The 18966-nt window shown below is 37.5% G+C and overlaps 4 protein-coding genes and 1 pseudogene across 5 annotated transcripts in view; 2 read left to right on the top strand and 3 right to left on the bottom strand.

The window, feature by feature from the left end:
• The window catches only part of LOC144637140 (uncharacterized), a 45861-nt gene extending 39846 nt beyond the window's left edge, over positions 1-6015 (bottom strand). Inside the window, exons 1-3 of the mRNA XM_078496284.1 lie at positions 5926-6015; positions 4795-4966; positions 2677-2975 (exon numbers count right to left, since the gene is read on the bottom strand). Coding sequence (XP_078352410.1) covers positions 2677-2975; positions 4795-4966; positions 5926-6015 — 561 coding nt within the window. The remainder of the gene's footprint in view (positions 1-2676; positions 2976-4794; positions 4967-5925) is intronic.
• Positions 1-18966, top strand: part of LOC144636029 (inositol-pentakisphosphate 2-kinase-like) — a 171069-nt gene that overhangs the window by 144953 nt on the left and 7150 nt on the right. The window lies entirely within an intron of this gene.
• On the bottom strand, positions 485-1312 carry LOC144636086 (uncharacterized). Its single transcript, XM_078495229.1, has one exon. It carries the CDS (start codon positions 1176-1178, stop codon positions 798-800), a length of 381 nt encoding a protein of 126 aa, XP_078351355.1. The 5' UTR covers positions 1179-1312; the 3' UTR covers positions 485-797.
• LOC144635574 (putative skeletal organic matrix protein 5 pseudogene) lies at positions 1431-2135 on the bottom strand (annotated as a pseudogene). The gene is made up of 2 exons (XR_013567381.1): positions 2019-2135; positions 1431-1563 (listed from the first exon to the last, which is right to left on the bottom strand). The product of XR_013567381.1 is annotated as a putative skeletal organic matrix protein 5 pseudogene (transcript).
• Positions 6273-13960, top strand: LOC144636096 (uncharacterized). Its single transcript, XM_078495239.1, has 6 exons — positions 6273-6482; positions 8156-8454; positions 8580-8694; positions 10677-10716; positions 12303-12429; positions 13259-13960. The coding sequence occupies exons 1-6, from the start codon at positions 6416-6418 to the stop codon at positions 13772-13774; spliced, it is 1164 nt and encodes a 387-aa protein (XP_078351365.1). The 5' UTR covers positions 6273-6415; the 3' UTR covers positions 13775-13960.

Below are 18966 nucleotides of genomic sequence, written 5' to 3'. Positions count from 1 at the left end.
CCTTTGAAGTACCTCTTAACTTTATAGGTTATAGGAATAATAATAATAATTTGGTGCGTTTGGTTGTTTTTGAGTGGCGAGCTCGTCAACTCATGCAATTTTTCGTTCTGGCCAAGCTCAAAATGAGGTCTTTTGCAGCCTTCACTGTTGAGAGCTCTAAAAATATATATTTTAACGTATTTCCAAAAACTAAAGTCGTTGCATTTACTTACAACCTAAGATAGTTCACTGGGCAAAGCTTGAGGGAAAACTTTTTTCCGACCCGAAATGCGATGGACCGCTTTAAGAGAAACTGCCACTTAACTTTATTTGCATGACCACAAATTCATACAGTGACAATAATGTTATTAGAAAATGGAAATAACAGTTGAGTTACATTGGTCTCAAATAAATAGATTATTAGGTTAATCTAAGCACGTTAATGTGAAATTTATTTTTTGAATATAAGATATAAGATAATTACGTGAGTTCGTAGAAATGAATATGCGGTATGTGATAATCACTTCCTGTAATATCCGTCCCTAAGAAATTAGTATTTATGATAATAGAAAATGAAAACGGACAAGTGAGATTTTTCCCATTATAGCTAGCGGAAAATACAGATGTGACGGTTAAAACGCGCGTAAACTAAGAGCTTAAAAACTATCAGCTTTTCGATAATCTTGTGGTTTTAATTACATGCGATAAAAATTGGCAAGTGTTCATTATTTATTGTCCTTAACTACATCTAACTGTTTAAAAGTCACTTCTGACATGATTTCAAGGCCGTTTGTTTGAAAGTTCATTGCTTTGCCTTGTCATTGCACCAAGATATAACCCATGGCTTTGATGTGTTTGTTTCCATTATCAGGACTTAATGAAGCCTCGTTTCGACACGTGTTGGAGTCATCACGTGTCCCTCCTGTACCAAACCCGATTCTGGAATCACAGCTGTCGCAGCCATTTTCCTGGTCACCAAGGATACCAATTCTTGCTTTAGAATTTGAAAAAGAAGTACCCACAGCATTGAACCCTTCTTTGTTGCAGTTGAACTGCAAAGAGGCCTGTGAACCAATCAGCGTCTTCCACGTGTTACGACCCAGTGAGGTGGCGCGGTATTGCCCGTCAGCGATCAGTGAGTACAGAGAGTTGGCCTGCTTGTTGATGACAATGAAGTTGAACTGTTGGCCGATCTTCATTCCGAGACAAATCTTGGAGAAGGATGTGTTCCAGTAGGTCGGTAACTTGGTTTCTTGTGTGTCAAACCCAGTCTCCCCTCCATGAAGGTTGTATTCCTTTTTATCACTCCAGTACCCCGAGTCATAATGAAAGGTGTTCTGAAAAATAATTGTAGAAGTTCAGCAGAAATTAATATCTGAACAGACGTCTGTATGATTATTTCCTTAACAAAATCAGGGATCTGCGTGATTAGAAAGGATGACCAGTATATGTCATATCTTGTTTCCGTCAAGCTTCATGACCGGCGTCCATCCCCCATCTCCACATCCAAAATCTCCAAAGTGACAGAGAACGGTAGTTGGTTTTGAGTCAACGCGAAGAGCAACCAGCTGGCTAATGTTCAGCCTGTGAAATATTTAAAATTTGTAAACTTAAGGCGGAGAGGTTGTAGTAAGAAATTTGAATTTAGGTATTAGAATTAAAATTTTTTTAAAGAAGTGATATTATAAATAAAGCAATATTAAGAAATAATGACGACAATGCAGAATAATTTTATGGCCTTTAGATTGTCAAGCTCCGGTGACATTTTTTTTTTTTTTCACCCTAGACATAAGCTATTAAATCAATAACTTTCTAAGCTTTCAAATAACGTTCTGGTTTGGAAATCAATGGCTATATATAACATTACTTTTTTTCAATGCTTTTCAGTGAAACATAATTTAATCTATTACAATACTTAAATGTTAAAAAAATAAGTAATTCCCAAATTAAAGCTTCTCGTTTTAAATATTTTGAAAAGTGATTTTTATGGTAGAAAGACCAATGGGCTAGCTGTAAAGGGGATCAGAAAAATTACTTACTTGTAAGCGTCATACGCATTCTTGCAAGAGTCTGCCACAACTGAAAAACGGAAATGTGTCATTCTCGTAGTCGGTCAAACAATTCAAAATGAATATTTTGAGACAAAAACCTTTCTTGAAATTGCAAAGTCCGAATTTACATAACTTTTAAATAAGTTGAACATTTGTTTATTAGCATGACTTTATATAATTTAATGGTGAAAATAAATGTCAACGTCTGCGGCGTAGAAGTTGCATCAGTCTTCTAGAATTTAACTCAAACACTTGTTAATGCCATCTACCTTTCTCGCAATCTTCTCCAGTGAAGCCATTTTGGCAAAGGCATTCAAACGTGTCATGTTTGTAGTTCGGTAGACAGGTGCCTCCGTTTTGACACGGCGAGGAAGAACAAGGCGACTGCAGAAAAAGTATCATTTAGTTTATCAATAAAAACAAGTTTGCAGAATAACTGAGTTGTGTCTTAAGTTATTTTAATTCGTTGTCATAGTTTAATGAAACTATTATATTTTAAGTCAACAATTAACTTTAATTTCTCATATGAACACTTTGGCTGCCTACTGGGGGCAACTCACGGCATGCCGAGTGTACCAAAACCATTTCAAATTTCAGGTTTTAAAGCTCATATTTACATTAACGAACTCGAAAAAATGTTCCCCACCTTAATGGCAAAATGATGCGAAGTCCTGTTTCCTTTGTACTCTGTGGAGTTTCTGTACTTATCAGAAGCCAGCAACTCGCACCAGAGTTTTCCATCCGCTCCTTTGGAGGCGGCCAGGTTCACAGAAAAGCAAAAAGGATTGCTGAGGCATTCAAAGGTACAATCAAGGACATCGTACGCGGTAAATGTTCCAACTCTTGGTACATTCAGATAATGGAAGTCGTGTTTTCTGAAAACATGTTGTCGGACAGAGTGCAATGTAGAGTACGTATCCTCGTGATGCGGCAAAATGTTTGACCCTGTTTTAGAAAAATATTACAAGAATCTAAGAAACATGGTACGATAACGTTAAGTATATATTAGTTGCTGTATCAATGTTTTCTTATAGAGAAACACGTATAACTTTGAAATTATCAACTGTGGTTCTTTTATAGGGAATTCCGTTAATCCCTTTACTTCCCATCAAAATAGCAGAGATAAACGTGACGAACTAGAGAAAGTGACAAAACTCATAGAGGCATATTGAAGCATGGTCTCCTTCGCTTTTTCCTTCGAGTTTTTTGCTGGTGGGAAAGATGAATCGTTGGCCTTTCTGTGCGATGTGTTTGCCTGCTGGGGAATAGTTATTTTGTGAAAGGGCGTGATGCGATTTGTGATAGGCGCCTGTAAACTGAGATATCCGCACCCCACTTTCACCCCCAACCCCTGCAACTTAAAAGGAAGAGAGGAGTTTTAGACCGGTTTTGTAATGGTAAATACAATGAGCGGACGGAAAGGTTTTAACAGGCATTTTGTAGTGGGACAAAAAGTGTTAAATAAATCATTTTTTCCACTTGCCATGTAAATCATGAGATAAAATAATATAAAACAACAATTAAAAAGACATTATCCTGTCAAACCACCTGCTAAAATTGTTTCGGTTGCTTTAAATATCATTTCCTCTCCATTAGCACAACAACATATATCGTTAAGAAAGTCTTTTGTTTATTAACCTTGTTTTTCTAAGGTGCCGCTTTTAATTTTGTTAGGTCAACAATTATGGAAGCTGCTTATTTTTATTTGTTTAAAAAAACGAAGGTTGTTTAGAGCAGAATTGGGAGGGGCGTGGGGCAGTTGCCCCCGCCAAGAAAACTAAAAAAAAAAAATAAGAAAACTAACTAAAAAAAAAAACCTAAGAAAAAACTTAAGGTTAATTTGCGGAGTTTGCCCCCGCAGTGTGGAGTTTGCCCAAAAAGAAAAAACTATGTAAACAGTGACTTTGTCTTGAGATAAAAAAAAGTGTTAAACAGGTACTTTCCCCCAATTTGCCATGCAAACCATGGACTAAACAGCAATTAAAATACATTGTTAAATAACCACCAGCTGAAATTGGTTTTCGTTGCTTTAAATTTGTATAATTTCCTCTCCATTAGCCCAGCAACATATGTCATCAAGAACGTCTTCTGATTTTTAGTCTTGTTAACTAAGTTGCCGTTTTCACTTTCCTTAGGACAGTACAAAAAAAACCCCTGCTGATCATCGAAAGATGTTTATAGCAAATACTGGCAATTTTTGTTTTGTATACTCAATATCATTGTTGTTCCCAACTACTTGTTTGTAAGTTTTCGCTATAACGGTATAGCTTCTATTGAATAAAAATAAGCAAAACAATCGTAAAACCTTCGGAATAAGATACTTCCATTCAAATTTTATCAATTGTTTCCTTTGACTAACTTACAAAATGATAATTTTGCCTTTATTTCGAAGATGTATTTCATTTTGAGCTTGCGTCAACACCCACAATAAATATCTGGCTTATTTTTTGGTGGGGTTTTGGAAAAAGGAATAAGGTTTAAAAGTCTACACTCAGGAATAAAGCAAACAGGTAAACTGGAATTTTTTAAAAAAGTCATCAGCAGTGAACCAACTTTTATAATAGATAGTATCAGAAAATAAAACACGAATTAAAATTCTAAATAAATATAAAGCGTATTTTGGTATTGAAAAATACTGCGCAAAGCAAACAAACAAGAAATGGGTAATGAAAGAAATATTCAGCTTGTTGATTTTGTCATTAAAAAATAAGTTAAAAAGAAAAAACCTAGGGAACTCCCAGGCAACATAAAGGACTTTGCCTACCTTGAGAACAAGTTGCCTGTAATATCAGAGCAGACGAAACGAACAAAATGGAACAGACAAAAACAAGAAACAGTGTGAAAGGGAATCCTATAGCAAGAGCTGGACTAAATGAGTTAAATGCCAACGAAAAACTCTTCAGCTTTCCTTTCAAGCTTGCATGTCCGCAAACAAGCTAAAGGAAGTCAATATCATTTTCCCGTCTCAATTAAACATTTTCGTGTAGGTTATAGCCAATCAGAGAAGTTCATTCGACGACAGCAACGTCCATTAGTCAAAGAGTGGACCATTCAATGGGCTCGATTGCTCCCTCGTTTTGCATTCTTTGTGTGCAGTTGACGTAACATTGCATTTTTGGCAGGCGTTCAACAAGGAGAAAATATTCTGTTTTTAAATAATGATAAACGTCTAAATATAAAAGGAGAGAAAGTTTTAACCAGGTTTAATAAGATAAAAACAATAAGCGGAAGAAAACATTGTAAGCAGACATTTTGTCTTGACTGATAAAAAAGAAGTGTTAAATAGGCCCCTTTTCTCCGATTTACCATGCAAACCATGGAATAATCAGCAATTAAAAAGACATTGTTAAACCACCTGCTAAAATTGTTTTCGTTGCTTTTAATTTGTATAATTTTCTCTCCATTAGCGCAGCAACATATATCGTCCAGAAAGTCTTCTGATTTTTAACCTTGTTTTACTAAGTTGCCGTTTTTACTTTTCTTAGGTATTGGACAGTAAAATAACCCTTACTTATCTTGTTTGAAAATTCGAAAGATGTTTATAGCAAATTTTGGCAAATGTTTTTTTATATGTATACTCAATATCATTGCTGTTCTAAACTACTCGTTTGGAGGTTTTCGATATAACGGTATTGTACTCATTCAGCTTCTATTAAATAAAAATAGGCAAAACAATCGAGTAACCTCGGAACGAAGACATTTCCATTTCAATTTGTACCTTTGACAAACTTAAAAAAATGATAATTTCGCCTTTATTTTGAAGATGTATTTCAAGTTGAGCTTGCACCATATCGGTGGGCAAAAGAGGATGCACAGTTAACACTGCTCACGAACTCTATCTCATGCTCGTTATCTATTAGAGAGTCCCCAGCGTCTAAACTCAAATTCTTCTTACTGTTTTTCTTGCCTTTAGTATGGCACTTGTTGGGAGAATTTGATCAATTCTTAACTCTTCAGACCAGTTTGCTTGAACATGTCGAAACATGTTTTCATGTTATTAGAACAATGACTTCGATAAATTTATCAGGAATGGAAGGAATATATTTTGCAAGAAAAAAAAAATCCGCATTGTAAAGTGTTTTATTCAGACATTTCGATTTGCTGTTAAGAACTTTCATCGATAATTATAGAATGTTTTTTTCCTTTTTGAAAGCCTGCCAATTGTCAACAAAGAATGCACGAGAACCTCTATAACGACTTCTATATGTTTCACTTGCTGACTAATGGTGCGGTTAACTGACATCAAATGAACTCCTCCTCTGATTGGCTAAAACCGATGCGGAAATGCTTTTCTTGTTCGGATATTTACTTCAGTCTTTTGTTTGTTGGCAAGAGCTTGTCGCTGGCAATTAAGACGTTTGTCCAGCTCTCGCGGCAACAGCATCATGTTTTCTGTTTTCATTTGGCCCATGTTATTCCTTGCTTTTTCTCTGATCACCGAGGAAACCCAAGGTTAGTTTTGTTCCATTTGTTGTCCATGCAAATCCATCCTTGTTTTTTGTTTGTGTTAGAACTTATTCAGTTAGTTCAATATCAAAATATACTGCTCTAAAGGAAATCCTTGTTTACTCCTTTAATTTGTACCTTGTATTTCAATCCCCCCAAATAACAAAAAAAGCTGCAGGATATTTAACTTATAGTGCTGGTTTATGGCAAATGTAAATCAATAATCACGTCAAATAAGGGCAAAGAGACCATGCTGGAAGTGTCACAAAAAAACTTTGGCCAAAATTTAAATAAAATATCAGCATATACATGTAATTATTAGGTTGCTCGGCCTTTAGACTGAAGTTCTGGGTGGAGTGTGAATTTGGTCGACAATATCCTCCATTTTTGTTTCCGAGCTCTTCAACCATTGTAGCGGTCTTCGTATCTTCGCAAATATTAGCGCCAGTGCATTAGACCGAAAGATGATGTGTTGCAGTTAAAAAAATTTCAATAATTCTCAACGCTATAATCGACGTTTGCAGCCTTCTAAACGTGTTTCCTTGCAGTTAAATTACATGGCGATTTATACCAACAAACCAAAAAACTGAAATGATCAAGTAGCCAAACTGGCGTAGTGAAAAATTGTGAATAATACTGATCCGTCAATCCTTTAAGACTCTTGATAATGACAGCTGATAATCAAAGCAAGCGAAGGAGCGCGAGGCAAAGTCGACAAGCGTTCCAAAATGTAAATTTAAGTAGGATTGAACAGATCGGATGTTTGTCGACATTTTTTGCCTGCGAAATGTTGGTTTTTCAGTTTTTAGGGTGATAACAGTGTTTGCCTCGATAAATCACCATAAGTTGAACTTTTTTCTTAATTCTTCTAAAAAAGCGCTTCCCAGTTTTCTCATTTGACAGAGGACGTAACCTCATCGAGAAAGAGTTTTTAAAAACGGAAAATATAGTTGTTGCCGAAACATCATAAGAAAAATCATTATATTGCTAAAAATAAATCCGACTACAATTTTGTTTTACTCCCAAAACACCCATAATGAAGGGTAAACCCAATTTGTTCAAGTCGATCATTCGAGAACTTGCTAGCATAAGCGGCTGTTTATAAGATTCGCGAAAATACATATCATGACGTAAGCTAACATGATAACGATCTTTATTATATAAACTAGAGTGAATTTGAACTACCAGGATTTCTCTCGCTGAGGAAAATCACATCTTTACACTGTAAAGGATATATCTTTCACATGTGAAGATATCGATTTCGAAACGTTTCCTGAAAAGTTTGCCCTGTTTCAATGCTGAATGAGTCAAAGTTAATCGATATTAAGTCGAAACATCTTCGGATCTTCCTCGGCAATCTGCAAAAAAAAAATTCGGAAAATGTTCGGGAACATTCGTACGACCTTCGGAAAAAAATTTGAAATTTTGATCTTCGGAAAATGGTCAGAAATCTTCGGAAAATCGTCAAAAACATCGTAATTAGTAGGTTTATATAATAAACAGAATATCACATGGTTGCTTGGAGATATGAAATTTATCTTCTCGTGTTAAAATCGATATCTCACGAGTGAACGCGATTTGAACACTCGAAGATAAATTTCTTATGTCCGCTCAACCATGTATTATCCTCTCTTAATTTTATTTCTTGGAGTTTGATTATTTTTTCAAACTCCTCACAGGTTCAAACGTTTTACTGCATCGCGAGGATACCTACTCTATTTTACACACTGTCCGACAGCATGTTTTTACAAAACACGAGTTCCAATATCTGAATGTGCCAAAAGTTGAAACATTCACTGTGTACGATGTCTTTGATTGTACCTTTGAATGCCTCAGCAATCCTTTTTGCTTTTCTGTAAACCTGGCCGCCTCCAAAGGAGCGGATGGAAAACTGTGGTGTGAGTTGCTGTCTTCTGATAAGTACAGAAACTTCACAGAGTATAAAGGAAACAAGACTTCGCATCATTTTGCCATCAAGGTAGTGGCATTTTTCGAGTTCGTTAATATGTAATTTTAATACAATAATTTCCTTACACTAACAATACAGCTATTTTTACTACAAACTCGCTTTCATTAATAACCCACATGTTATTGTTTCCGCAGTCGCCTTGTTCTTCCTCGCCGTGCCAAAACGGAGGAACCTGTCTACCGAACTACAAACATGACACGTTTGAATGCCTTTGCCAAAAGGGCTTCACTGGAGAAGATTGTGACAAAGGTATATCGGATAACTAATTGTATGATTTAAGTTGCAGAAGACTGGCATGACTTTTACATGGCCGTACGGCGTTCTTTTTACCCGTCAACCTAAAAAGTCATCATATTCTTTTTTGCAGTGTCGAAGTTTGTATTTCATACTGGGCTGCGGTTATACTTCATGCTCAAATTTTAGTGGCACGTGCTCTTAATAATTTTTTTTAAAAAGCTTCTTTAAAGGAGAAGTTCACTCCAGAATGGCCATTTATTTTCTTTACGCCAATAAAAAGTTTATACAAAAATATGTTATTCACCCAAATTTCAGCTTCCAACGAGCGCTTAAACCCTACGAAATCTTTCTCTAAAGTAGCCCAAAATTCGACAACTGAACGCCGCCATCTTGGAGCTAGTAATGTATGCGTGACGTCAAAGAGCTCAGCCTGAAATTTGAATACTCAAAACTCCTTGTTTTGTTTTGTTTGTCAAAATGCCTGTTTGTGCAGCTCCATGTTTCTTAAACAGAGCTCCAAGAGATACAAAAAACCTTTCACCGTCTTTCAATATCTAAAAGAAAAAAATGCTCACGAATGGATTATAAGAATGGGCAAAAACGAATAATTCCTGGCAAAGCGGACATAAATATTTGTGTGTTCCGAAAACTATACGGAAGACTGCTTCGAAGAAGATCACAGATACAGTCTACTGAGTGAAAATACCCACAAAAAAAGAAAAAGGCAGACGCAATACCAACCAATGTTACGATTATGCTATTTCACTTTTTTACTTTATTTCAGGGAGGATTTTTAATCAACCAGAGAAACTCTCTGTTGTTGTTGTTGTTGACTTCGTCGTATTTTCTCGATTAAACGCGGGTCCCCGATTAAACGCCGGCTTCGCAAAACGCCGGGTCAAAACTGCTAACTTTTAAATAAACCCTGGGGGCGTTTGATCGAGGTCCCGGCGATTATTTGTGGTCAAGCAAACAAGTAAATATATTCTTTTCAGTAGCACTGCTACGACAAACTGGTACGGTCTGCTACTTTGGTAATTTTTTATAATGTTCAAGGAAACGTCCGGCGTAAAATAACTAGGATGGATGCTGTAAACAAAACGAAACAGCAATGTTCGCGTTCATGTCGTCATGACTGACGCGAACAGTGGAGGAGGAAGAGTTTATTACCGCGAAGGACATTGGCGACATTGCCGTTTATGGACTTATTGGTTGTCAGTTATGTTCTGTTTGTCACAAATCTTGATTGCAACATGCACGTACCGTATGCAATACTGCAATACTGCAACATTGGTAACATGATCATCCTCGGAGACCCAGAGACAGATTGTCGAGCGGGACGACGAGAAAAATCGAGGGTCTCGAAGGATAGGTAATAATAGATCAACCTGAAAAAGTTGCAGAAAATTGCACTTCGATAATGAACTCGATCGGACCCCGATTTAACGCTGGAACACACAAATATTTGTGTCCGCTTTTGAGCAATTGTTCTTTAAATATTGAAAGACGGTGAAAACGGAAATACCTCTTTTTGTATTTCTTGGAGCTCTGTTTAAGCAAAATGGAGCTGCACAAACAGACATTTTGACAAGCAAAAGCCACTACAAAGAAACAAGGAGTTTAAAGTAATTAAAATTTTCCCGCTCAACTTTAGGCTGAGCTCTTTGACGTCACGCATACATTAACAGCTCCAAGATGGCGGCGTTCAGTTGTCGAGTTTTGGGCTACTTCAGAAAAGGATTTCGTAGGGTTTAAGCGCTCGTTAGAAGCTGAAATTTTGGTGAACAACATATCTTTGCATAAACTTTTTATTGGCGTAAAAAAAATTAATGGCCATTCTGGAGTGAACTTCTCCTTTAACTTTCCTAAAAGGTTGGCTAAATTATGACTGTGCTATTTCAAGAAAATATTCACGTTGAACTGTTTGACTGATTGTTAAAAGTGCAAGTTTCTTGTTACAATCACTCTTAACAAAGCTATTTTTACCTTTTAAGTTGTTCCAGACTCTTGCAAGAAAGCCTATGACGTACACAAGTAAGTCGCTTCAGTGGATTTCTCTGCATGATCCCATTTACAGGTAGCTCTGAAGAACAATAAATCAGTTGAATCAGTTATAAAATTCAATAATGGCAATATTTAAAGAGTATATGACAGATTTTTTTTTTATTTGCCTGATTAAATCTACGTGGTATGCTGATGCGAACATCGAAAAAAGAAATTCGAAATCTCGTTTTTTTCACCGCGTTTTCGACTTAAAACACGCAATATTTTCACTTCCGGTTGGTCCAAAACCGCGCACAGTGGGGAGCTGGGTCTATTCTGCTTTTGACGTCATGGCCGGTCTAGACCCAGCTCCCCACTGGGGGCCGTGACGTCAAACAAGTGATACACTCAAGAACCAAACAAACCGAACAAGGAATTTTAAAGATCAAAACTGTAACCATTCAGTTGTTTATAAATTTCATCTTGTATAAACAGTATTTAGTGTGGGTGGCCCAATGGCCCAACGGTTAGTACGCTTGATTCAGGTTCGAGCGGTCTGGTTCAAGCCTTGGCCGGAGTTACTGTATTGTGTTCTTTAGCAAGACACTTTACTACTTTCACAGTGCCCCTCTCCACCCAGGTGTATAATTTGGTACTGGGGGTTTAATGCTTGGGGTAACCCTGCGAATGACTAGTGTCCAATCCAGGGAAGAGTAGGGTCTACGGAAATCAAAGATAAGCCGCCGGCCAGATGAGGCACAGACCTTTGAACAGCTTGATACGTTTAGCAGGGACGTTTACGTTGACTCAACAATGAGTCAATCCCATTTGACGAGTACTTGAGGTCGAGCTGACATCATAACGCCGTTTATATCGCTTGTTTTCATTTTGAAATGTAACACGAAATTTAATTTTCTAAATTTACACGTCAGCAGATTTTTGTGATTTGCATTTTATAGAGCTTGGATAGATCTTTCCACAGGACTGTCTATCTTCAATATTGACTGCATTCCGACAGAGCTAATCGAAAAAAACGCGATCAGTTTTTGGTGTAAAATTGGTGCTAAAACAGGCCAAAATACCCGTACTTTTCCATTGATTCAGATCAAAACTTTTCAGGCCAGTAGAAGGGGTGCACAGAGTAAAAGATAGAGAGAATAAGAAAGCAGAGAAAAACGAAAAGGAAAGGAGCAAGGAAAAAAATCGGAACGGTTCAGCAAAAAAAAAAAAAAAAAAAAAAAAAAAATTGGCTTATGCGCATGCGCCAAAGTAAAATATTGTACATTTTTACATGGAAATTTCATCAAAATCTTCCTGCATTGTCAGAAAGTGTATTTTTAGCAAATTTAGAGAACTTTTGGACCGTAGAGCCAAGAAAATCGATTAACGGTTAAAAATAATTTCAGCATATTAAGGGTTAAGAGAGGTATACTGATACCTTAAATAGCTACAGGCTTATGTTTATGTTGATGGAATTGTCAATGGAGTTTGAAAACTGGCTGAAGGTTGTAAACCCTCTGTCAGTTTTCATTATTTTACTTTTTTATACAATGTCACTTCTCAGCACAGTAGATTTTTTTTTTTTACTTTAATGCCTAAAATTAATTAATACACTATACTTCGTTAACATTCAACAGGTCGAAGGTTAGTGAGCTGGTTACGCTCCACTTTGACTCAAAACCAATTTCCGTTCTCTGTCACTTTGGGGATTTTGGATGTGGAGATGGGGGATGGACGCCGGTCATGAAGATTGACGGCAACAAGGTATGACATTTACTGACGAATCCGCTGAACTCTTTTATCATGCAGAATCGTGATTTCAAAAACTATTTTAAGCTTGTTTGGTATTGAATAACTATACAGACGTCTGTTTAACTACTAATAAAAAAGATTGAAGACGCACTTTTCAGTTAAAATAAGTCATTATTTTCACTCCAATTCGCCGGTGAATTTTCTTTTTGGTAAAAAAACGAACACCTTCTTTTATTTTTTGGAATTTTTATAAAAAAATTTAGACCATAAAAATGATGACAAAATAGTTTAAATCTTTGCGGTAACGATGAGCTGCATCCCACTCTAGTTTTAACATTTTATGACGTACTTCTGTGAGTGTAGACCATGATAACGTGTGGTCGATTTGTTTGTTTGTTTGTTTTTTTACAGTGATACCGAAAATTTACCAGTAAATTTGAACTGGGAAAATCAGTGCGAAATCGAGGCCGCGCGTGGCAGTTTGTGAGCTCAATTGTCTACTTGAAGCTGACGAGTTCGTCGGAATTTTCACCCCAAGTGCCTCAATCGCTTCCAATAGCTCCCCAGTTTTCGCTTCTCGACAAATTCTCAAGTTTTCCGTAATTTGCCGCTCTGTGCTTACAGGTTTTGTCATCTCATTGTGTGTACTCCCATCGACAATAACCAACTAATGAGCGCGGAAGAATTTTCTAAATTATTGTAAAAATAATATTAAAATAGAACTTTATACTTGTTTTCTGCTTTAATGAACTTTTTATACGAAAGCGACAGTATTGGCTATTCATGTAAATTTTTTATAGATTATTCTAGAATGAACTATGAGTTTTGTTATTATTTTCAGAACACCTTTCATTATTACTCAGGGTACTGGAGTGATCAAAATGAATACAACCTTCCTGGAGGGGCGACTGGGTTTGATTCAAAAGAGACCAAGCTACCGACCTACTGGAACACATCCTTCTCCAAGATTTGTCTTGGAATGAAGATCGGCCAACAGCTCAACTTCACTGTCATCAACAAGCAGGCCAACTCTCTGTACTCACTGATCGCTGATGGGCAATACCGCGCCACCTCACTGGGTCGTAACACGTGGAAGACGCTGATTGGTTCAGAGGCCTCTTTGCAACTGAACTGCAACAAGGAAGGGTTCAATGCTGTGGTTCATACTTCCCATGCTAAAGCAAGAATCGGTATCCTTGGTAACCAGGAAAATGACTGCGGTAGCACTGATTCCAGAATCGGGTTTGGTACTGGAGGGAGTCCTGATGACTCCAACACGTGTGGAAACGAGGCTGCAGTAAGTCCTGATAATGGAGACAAACACATCAAAGCCATGGGGTACGTCTTGGTACAATAAGAACTGAGGAAAGCAATTAAATTTTAGACAAACGGCATAGGAGCCAATGCCGGATGTGACTTTCAAATAGATAGATTTAGTCTCTTAAACCGCTTTCAAAAGTGAAGTAATAACAGATGCTGTCAAACACGAATAAAATAAATTAATGTCATTAAAAAAATGTTGCATAAACCCACAATAAAAGAAATATCCAGCATATTAATTTTGTTGCTGCAGAATAAGTAGTTTTAACTTTTTACAAACAAACAAAAATCAGAGTTGCTCCCAAACAAAAAAAGTAAACTTACCCTAAGAACAGGTTGCCTCTAGTATTAGATGAGACGAAACGAACAAGATGGAACGGATAAAAAACAAGAACATGGTGAAAGGAAATATTTCGCAAGCGCTGAACTGACAAATAGTGTTAAATGCCAAGAGAAGCTCTTCGGCTTTCCTTTCGAGTTTGTTTTGCCCGCAAACAGTATAAAAAATTGAAGTCAATAACATTTTTGGTATCAATAAAGCACTTCTGGTTAGGTTTTAGCCAATCAGAGAAGTTTACTGGACGATAGCCTCCTCCATCAGTCAAATGGGCTGGGCCCAGATGGTTCAAAGGGTAGATAACGCTATACACCGGATAAATAACTATCCAGTGGATACGTGTTGACAAAACAAACTAGGCGATTCATTGGTTGGCTATTTGTCCGATGGATAGTGTTATCCACCCTTTGAACAACCGAGTCCTGGATTATACCTTAGTTTTGATTTCGTTCCAAGCAGTCGAAAAAAAATTAATAAATGCAGTCTTTTTTTGGCAAGCGTTCAGCACGACAAAAAAGTGGTGATGAAGTTTTAAACAAGAAAAAAACGATTAAAAAATATATTACATTTTTATACTAACAACCTCTCACCTTCAAGAGATATTGACGTCATTATTCTAACAATATATGAAAAAATTTAAACATTTAAGTGTCGACAATTAAGAAATGATCGAATTCTTCGGATTGATACCAAGCTAAAGGCAAGGGAGGCCAGTGAGGAGAATTTCTGTGTTGACACCGGGACTGTACAAGAGTCGTGGGAATGTGTTATTGTTTGTGTTATATATTCTATACGTTCAGTTGACATAAACTGGCAAATGTTCTATATAGATGCATTAGTCGAGATTGTTTGTTTAGAAATTTTATGAGAATTCCAATAATCCATACAAGCAGAGTCAAGAATTTTATAATTTTAAAGGAAAAAAATAAGAAAAGTGTTCCGTGAGAAAGAAAGGATGGTTAGTAAAAATAAACAGTAATGCCCACAAAGGCTTTATCACGCCACACGAAACATCCGTCAGTGTAGTCCAGTTCGGGGTGTGATTATACAAGTAATTACCAAAATCGGACGACTTCGCATCAGATTGCGGAAAAAAGTGGTCGACACGAAGTCCTGCTACCAATCAACCGTACGCAAAAAGATGGCGACTGGTACATTTACCCATAGTTCTTAGCGCACGAGAAACCTAAAGCGCTTATAAAAACGTGCATATAAGTTTTAAAAGCTTCAAACTTAGCACACGCAATGTTGTTATTAGGATATAGGGGCTAAGTACGGAAAATATGGCTTTCTTTTTTCCTATTGTCTGTGTTAGGTTCGCAAGGTATTGTGGTAAACTGTGCAGCCGCCATCTCTTTTCTTACGGTGGATTCAGTTTTTCATAATTATAGCAACATTCGAGTAAAGCCCTTTACTGATTGATGACCTCAGTGCGGTGACATATTCCGAACTTTTGACGCAAGAGTCTCGCGTTCACATTTTCAAACCTTTAAAATATTATTTCTGAGGTCATGTCCACACGTATACGTTTGCGTCCATATTTAACAGATATAAAAAATGCAAATGTTGTTTATAATGCTAGCTACATGAAGTTTGTTCTTAGGCATGCCACTCAAACTGAAGCGAAACAAATGTCTCAAATAAACATAACAAGCTTAAAAATCCCAACTGGCCGGAGGAAGAACAGTTATTTACAAGCATGACCGAGGAGTTGCACCATAGGGTCTTCCGAAAAACTACTCCACCTGGTGATAAGAGCAGGAGTTGAACCCGGGGACCTCCGGATTTAAAGTCCTACGCCCAATCCACTTCGTCACGCTGCCTCCTCGACATAAACATACAGTCGACTCCCGATAACTCGAACCAAAATCGATTTCCTGTGGATTTCCTTTATACATTTACTGTAATTTTACCCTCGGTAACTCAAACCCTCGATAACCCGAACCTCCGGATCCCGCTAACTCGAACCAATTTTCGTTTCCCTTCAGGTCATTTTCTGTATAACTTTACCCTCGATAACTCGAACCATGTCTGTCAATACGTGACAAGTCAAAGCAAACAGTGTACTGTTGTAAAAAAACACTACCGGAATTTGTTTTGAAATAAATACCTTACACAAGTCACAGCCGTTCCTGAAATGCCCGTCAAAACACGAACTGTGCCACGCCATTGACTAGACTACGCCATTGACGTGCCACTGACGTTTTATTTGTTGGTGGAGATTGATACCGATTCTTTCATATCGAACCTTAGAAAACTTTCAAGGATAATTGATAGTAATAGATTAGTTAAGAAGCGCCAGGGTGTATTGAAAGTAATTGGCATGAACTCTGTTAGACTGTAGCAGTAGCCCGGCGACGTTGTTCTATTTGAAACCTGCAAAGTTCGCAGTACTCGGCCGGACCTCTCATGCTGCTTTGCCTTGTTTTCTTTCACATTACGTTACATTATGATTCATACAATAATTCAGAGGAAATGTATTGTTCCATTTTCTCTCGTCTTCTCTTTACTTTAAATTTGTTTAAAATGTACATTGTATGAACAGAAAAACAGCAAACACCGTTTTTCCTTAATTTCCGGTCATTTGTTCTCAACTTCCGATAACTCGAACTCCCGAAAACTCGAACCTTTTTCAATTTCCCTTAAAGGTTCGAGTTATCGGGAGTCGACTGCCAGTGTATACGTGTTTATTAAAAACTAGCCATGGTTTTGATTGGTTTACAAGCCATGGTATATGAGCTCTTATTATATACTCAACAAAATATCGCGTTTTTGATTGGTCAATGACGAATGCATAAATAGGTTATAGAGTGCAAATTGGGGTTATAGAGTGCAATACAGAAGTTGCTATGGAAACACCGGGGAAGCACCAAATTTGAAAACCAAATTAAACAATGGCGGACAGCCGGTTTGCTTTGTCAAACCAAAATATCGTCGAGCAACTTAAGGAAAATGCGAGAAACGAAAATACGTTGAAAGCTACACAGACCTGGTTGAATGTTTGGCAAACATGGGCAACAGAGAGAAAAGTAAACCCAAAAATGGAAGAATACGAGCACGAACAACTCGATGAGATGTTGCAAACCTTCTAAACAGAAATACGCACAAAAGACGGGTTTGAATACGAACCTGAAAGTTTAAAATCCATGCTGGCAGCCCTTGACCGCTATTTAAAAGAACACGGCTACAAGTACTCCATAATTAGAGACCGAGAGTTCCACCAGTCCAAATTGATACTTGAAGGAAAAGTGAAGTGTCTCCGACAGCAAGGAAAATGCAAAAGACCCAACGCCGCGAACGCACTGACAACCGAGGAAGAATAAATGCTATGGAGTGAACAAAGCATCGTTGACTGCAGCCCAAACGTTCTTTCCCAGACTCTGGCTCTTGACTCAACATTTTGGCCTGAGGGGAAGACAGGAACACCATTCAATGGAAGTCGAGGACTTCAGTTTTTGTGTACACGACAGCGGCACAGAGTACGTCACATTTAAAGAGAATCCTACAAAAACGAGGCAGGGAGGACTTAACACAAAACATCGTAGTGTTCTGCCAAAAATGTTTGCTACTGGCGGTCAGAGATGTCCCGTTGAGTTGCTGAAGCAATACCTCAGTAGACGTCCTCAAGAGCTGCGAGAAAAAGGCTTTTTTTACCTTGCCATAATTGAAAACCCCAAAACAAATGTTTGGTACAAGAAGCAGCGCCTCGGCTTTAACAGTATCGACAACATGATGAGGAGCGTTGTAAAGAACACACCTATAGAGAAAAGCAAGAAGAGATTGACTAACCACAGCGCAAGGAAGACGGTTGTGAAGAAACTGACGGCAGCAAGCGTTGAGAGGCAGTCGATAATCCACGTGACTGGACAAGTAAGCGAGAAATCTCTTAACGACTACGATGAAGGTAGCGAGAAGGAGCAGCAACAGCTCGCCAACATTATCAGCATGCCTCCACAGTCAGCAGCTTCGAGCAGTTTCGCTGGTGTACCCGCAATGCGGTCTTTTCCCGCTACAACTTCAAGAGGTGAACAGGTGAACACAAGCAGCCATGCTTACACCGTGAACAATTTTTACAACTGCCAAGTCACATTTAATGTGATTCAAGGACAATGCACTTCACCAAAATCTGTGAATCCGAATGCTATTCAGTGAGTCCGATTGAGATTAAAAACATTCAGGAACATTTGAAAACAGATAAGTGAACCAGTATTCTTGTCGCTTTTACAACTGAAATTTAGCTTTTTGAGTTCACTTTGTAAGCGTATATTTTCTCAGAAACTTTTTAAAACTTCACGCTTGATTTGCCTTGTCACAACATGATATTTTTTTAATTCGTTCAAATAAAACATGTGAGCATTTGGGAAACCATTGAATCGTTTCATGTTGTACGCATGGCGTGCAAAGTAGCGCGACGCAGTAATTTTTTTTTAGTACATAATAAATAAAAAATCGTATGAACTTGCTCGTGCATTACGTGATTTATGGGCACGAGTGATGTTTTGAAAGTTCTCAAATTGCACTCGCCTACGGCTCGTGCAATTTTGAGAACTTTCAAAACATCACTGTGCCCATAAATCACGTAATGCACGAGCAAGTTCATACGATTTCCTGTACATATACCATGGACCACAATTATGGTAGGTATACGCATCAGCGAGAACAGCCGGTAAGCTCAAATATCATGCAATTCTTTTGGCGTTTTTAATAAAACAATTATTCCACTCACACTTGTTGGATATGAGATAGTTATAGCCAACTCGGCACTAGGTGTTCATTGGGGCCTTGGGACAATAAAATTGTGTAAAATATAAGAATGTTAAAAATTTAAAAATTTGAACAATAATTTGTAAAAAACTTTAAAAAGCATTAAAACTAAAGCTAGAGAAAACAAA

This window comes from Oculina patagonica, chromosome 13 (genome assembly GCF_052425735.1).
Source record: "Oculina patagonica isolate OP01 chromosome 13, crgOcupat, whole genome shotgun sequence".
Taxonomy (NCBI): domain Eukaryota; kingdom Metazoa; phylum Cnidaria; class Anthozoa; order Scleractinia; family Oculinidae; genus Oculina; species Oculina patagonica.
The sequence above is the reverse complement of the archived record's forward strand: the minus strand, read 5'-3'. Positions and strand labels throughout refer to the sequence as shown.

Coding starts and splice junctions, on each gene's coding strand:
- LOC144636086 (XM_078495229.1), bottom strand. CDS start 1,178: ATGAAGATCGGCCAACAGTTCAACTTCATTGTCATCAACAAGCAGGCC.
- LOC144636096 (XM_078495239.1), top strand. CDS start 6,416: ATGTTTTCTGTTTTCATTTGGCCCATGTTATTCCTTGCTTTTTCTCTG. Junction 6,483..8,155: donor GATCACCGAGGAAACCCAAG/GTTAGTTTTGTT, acceptor AACTCCTCACAG/GTTCAAACGTTTTACTGCAT. Junction 8,695..10,676: donor TGGAGAAGATTGTGACAAAG/GTATATCGGATA, acceptor TTACCTTTTAAG/TTGTTCCAGACTCTTGCAAG.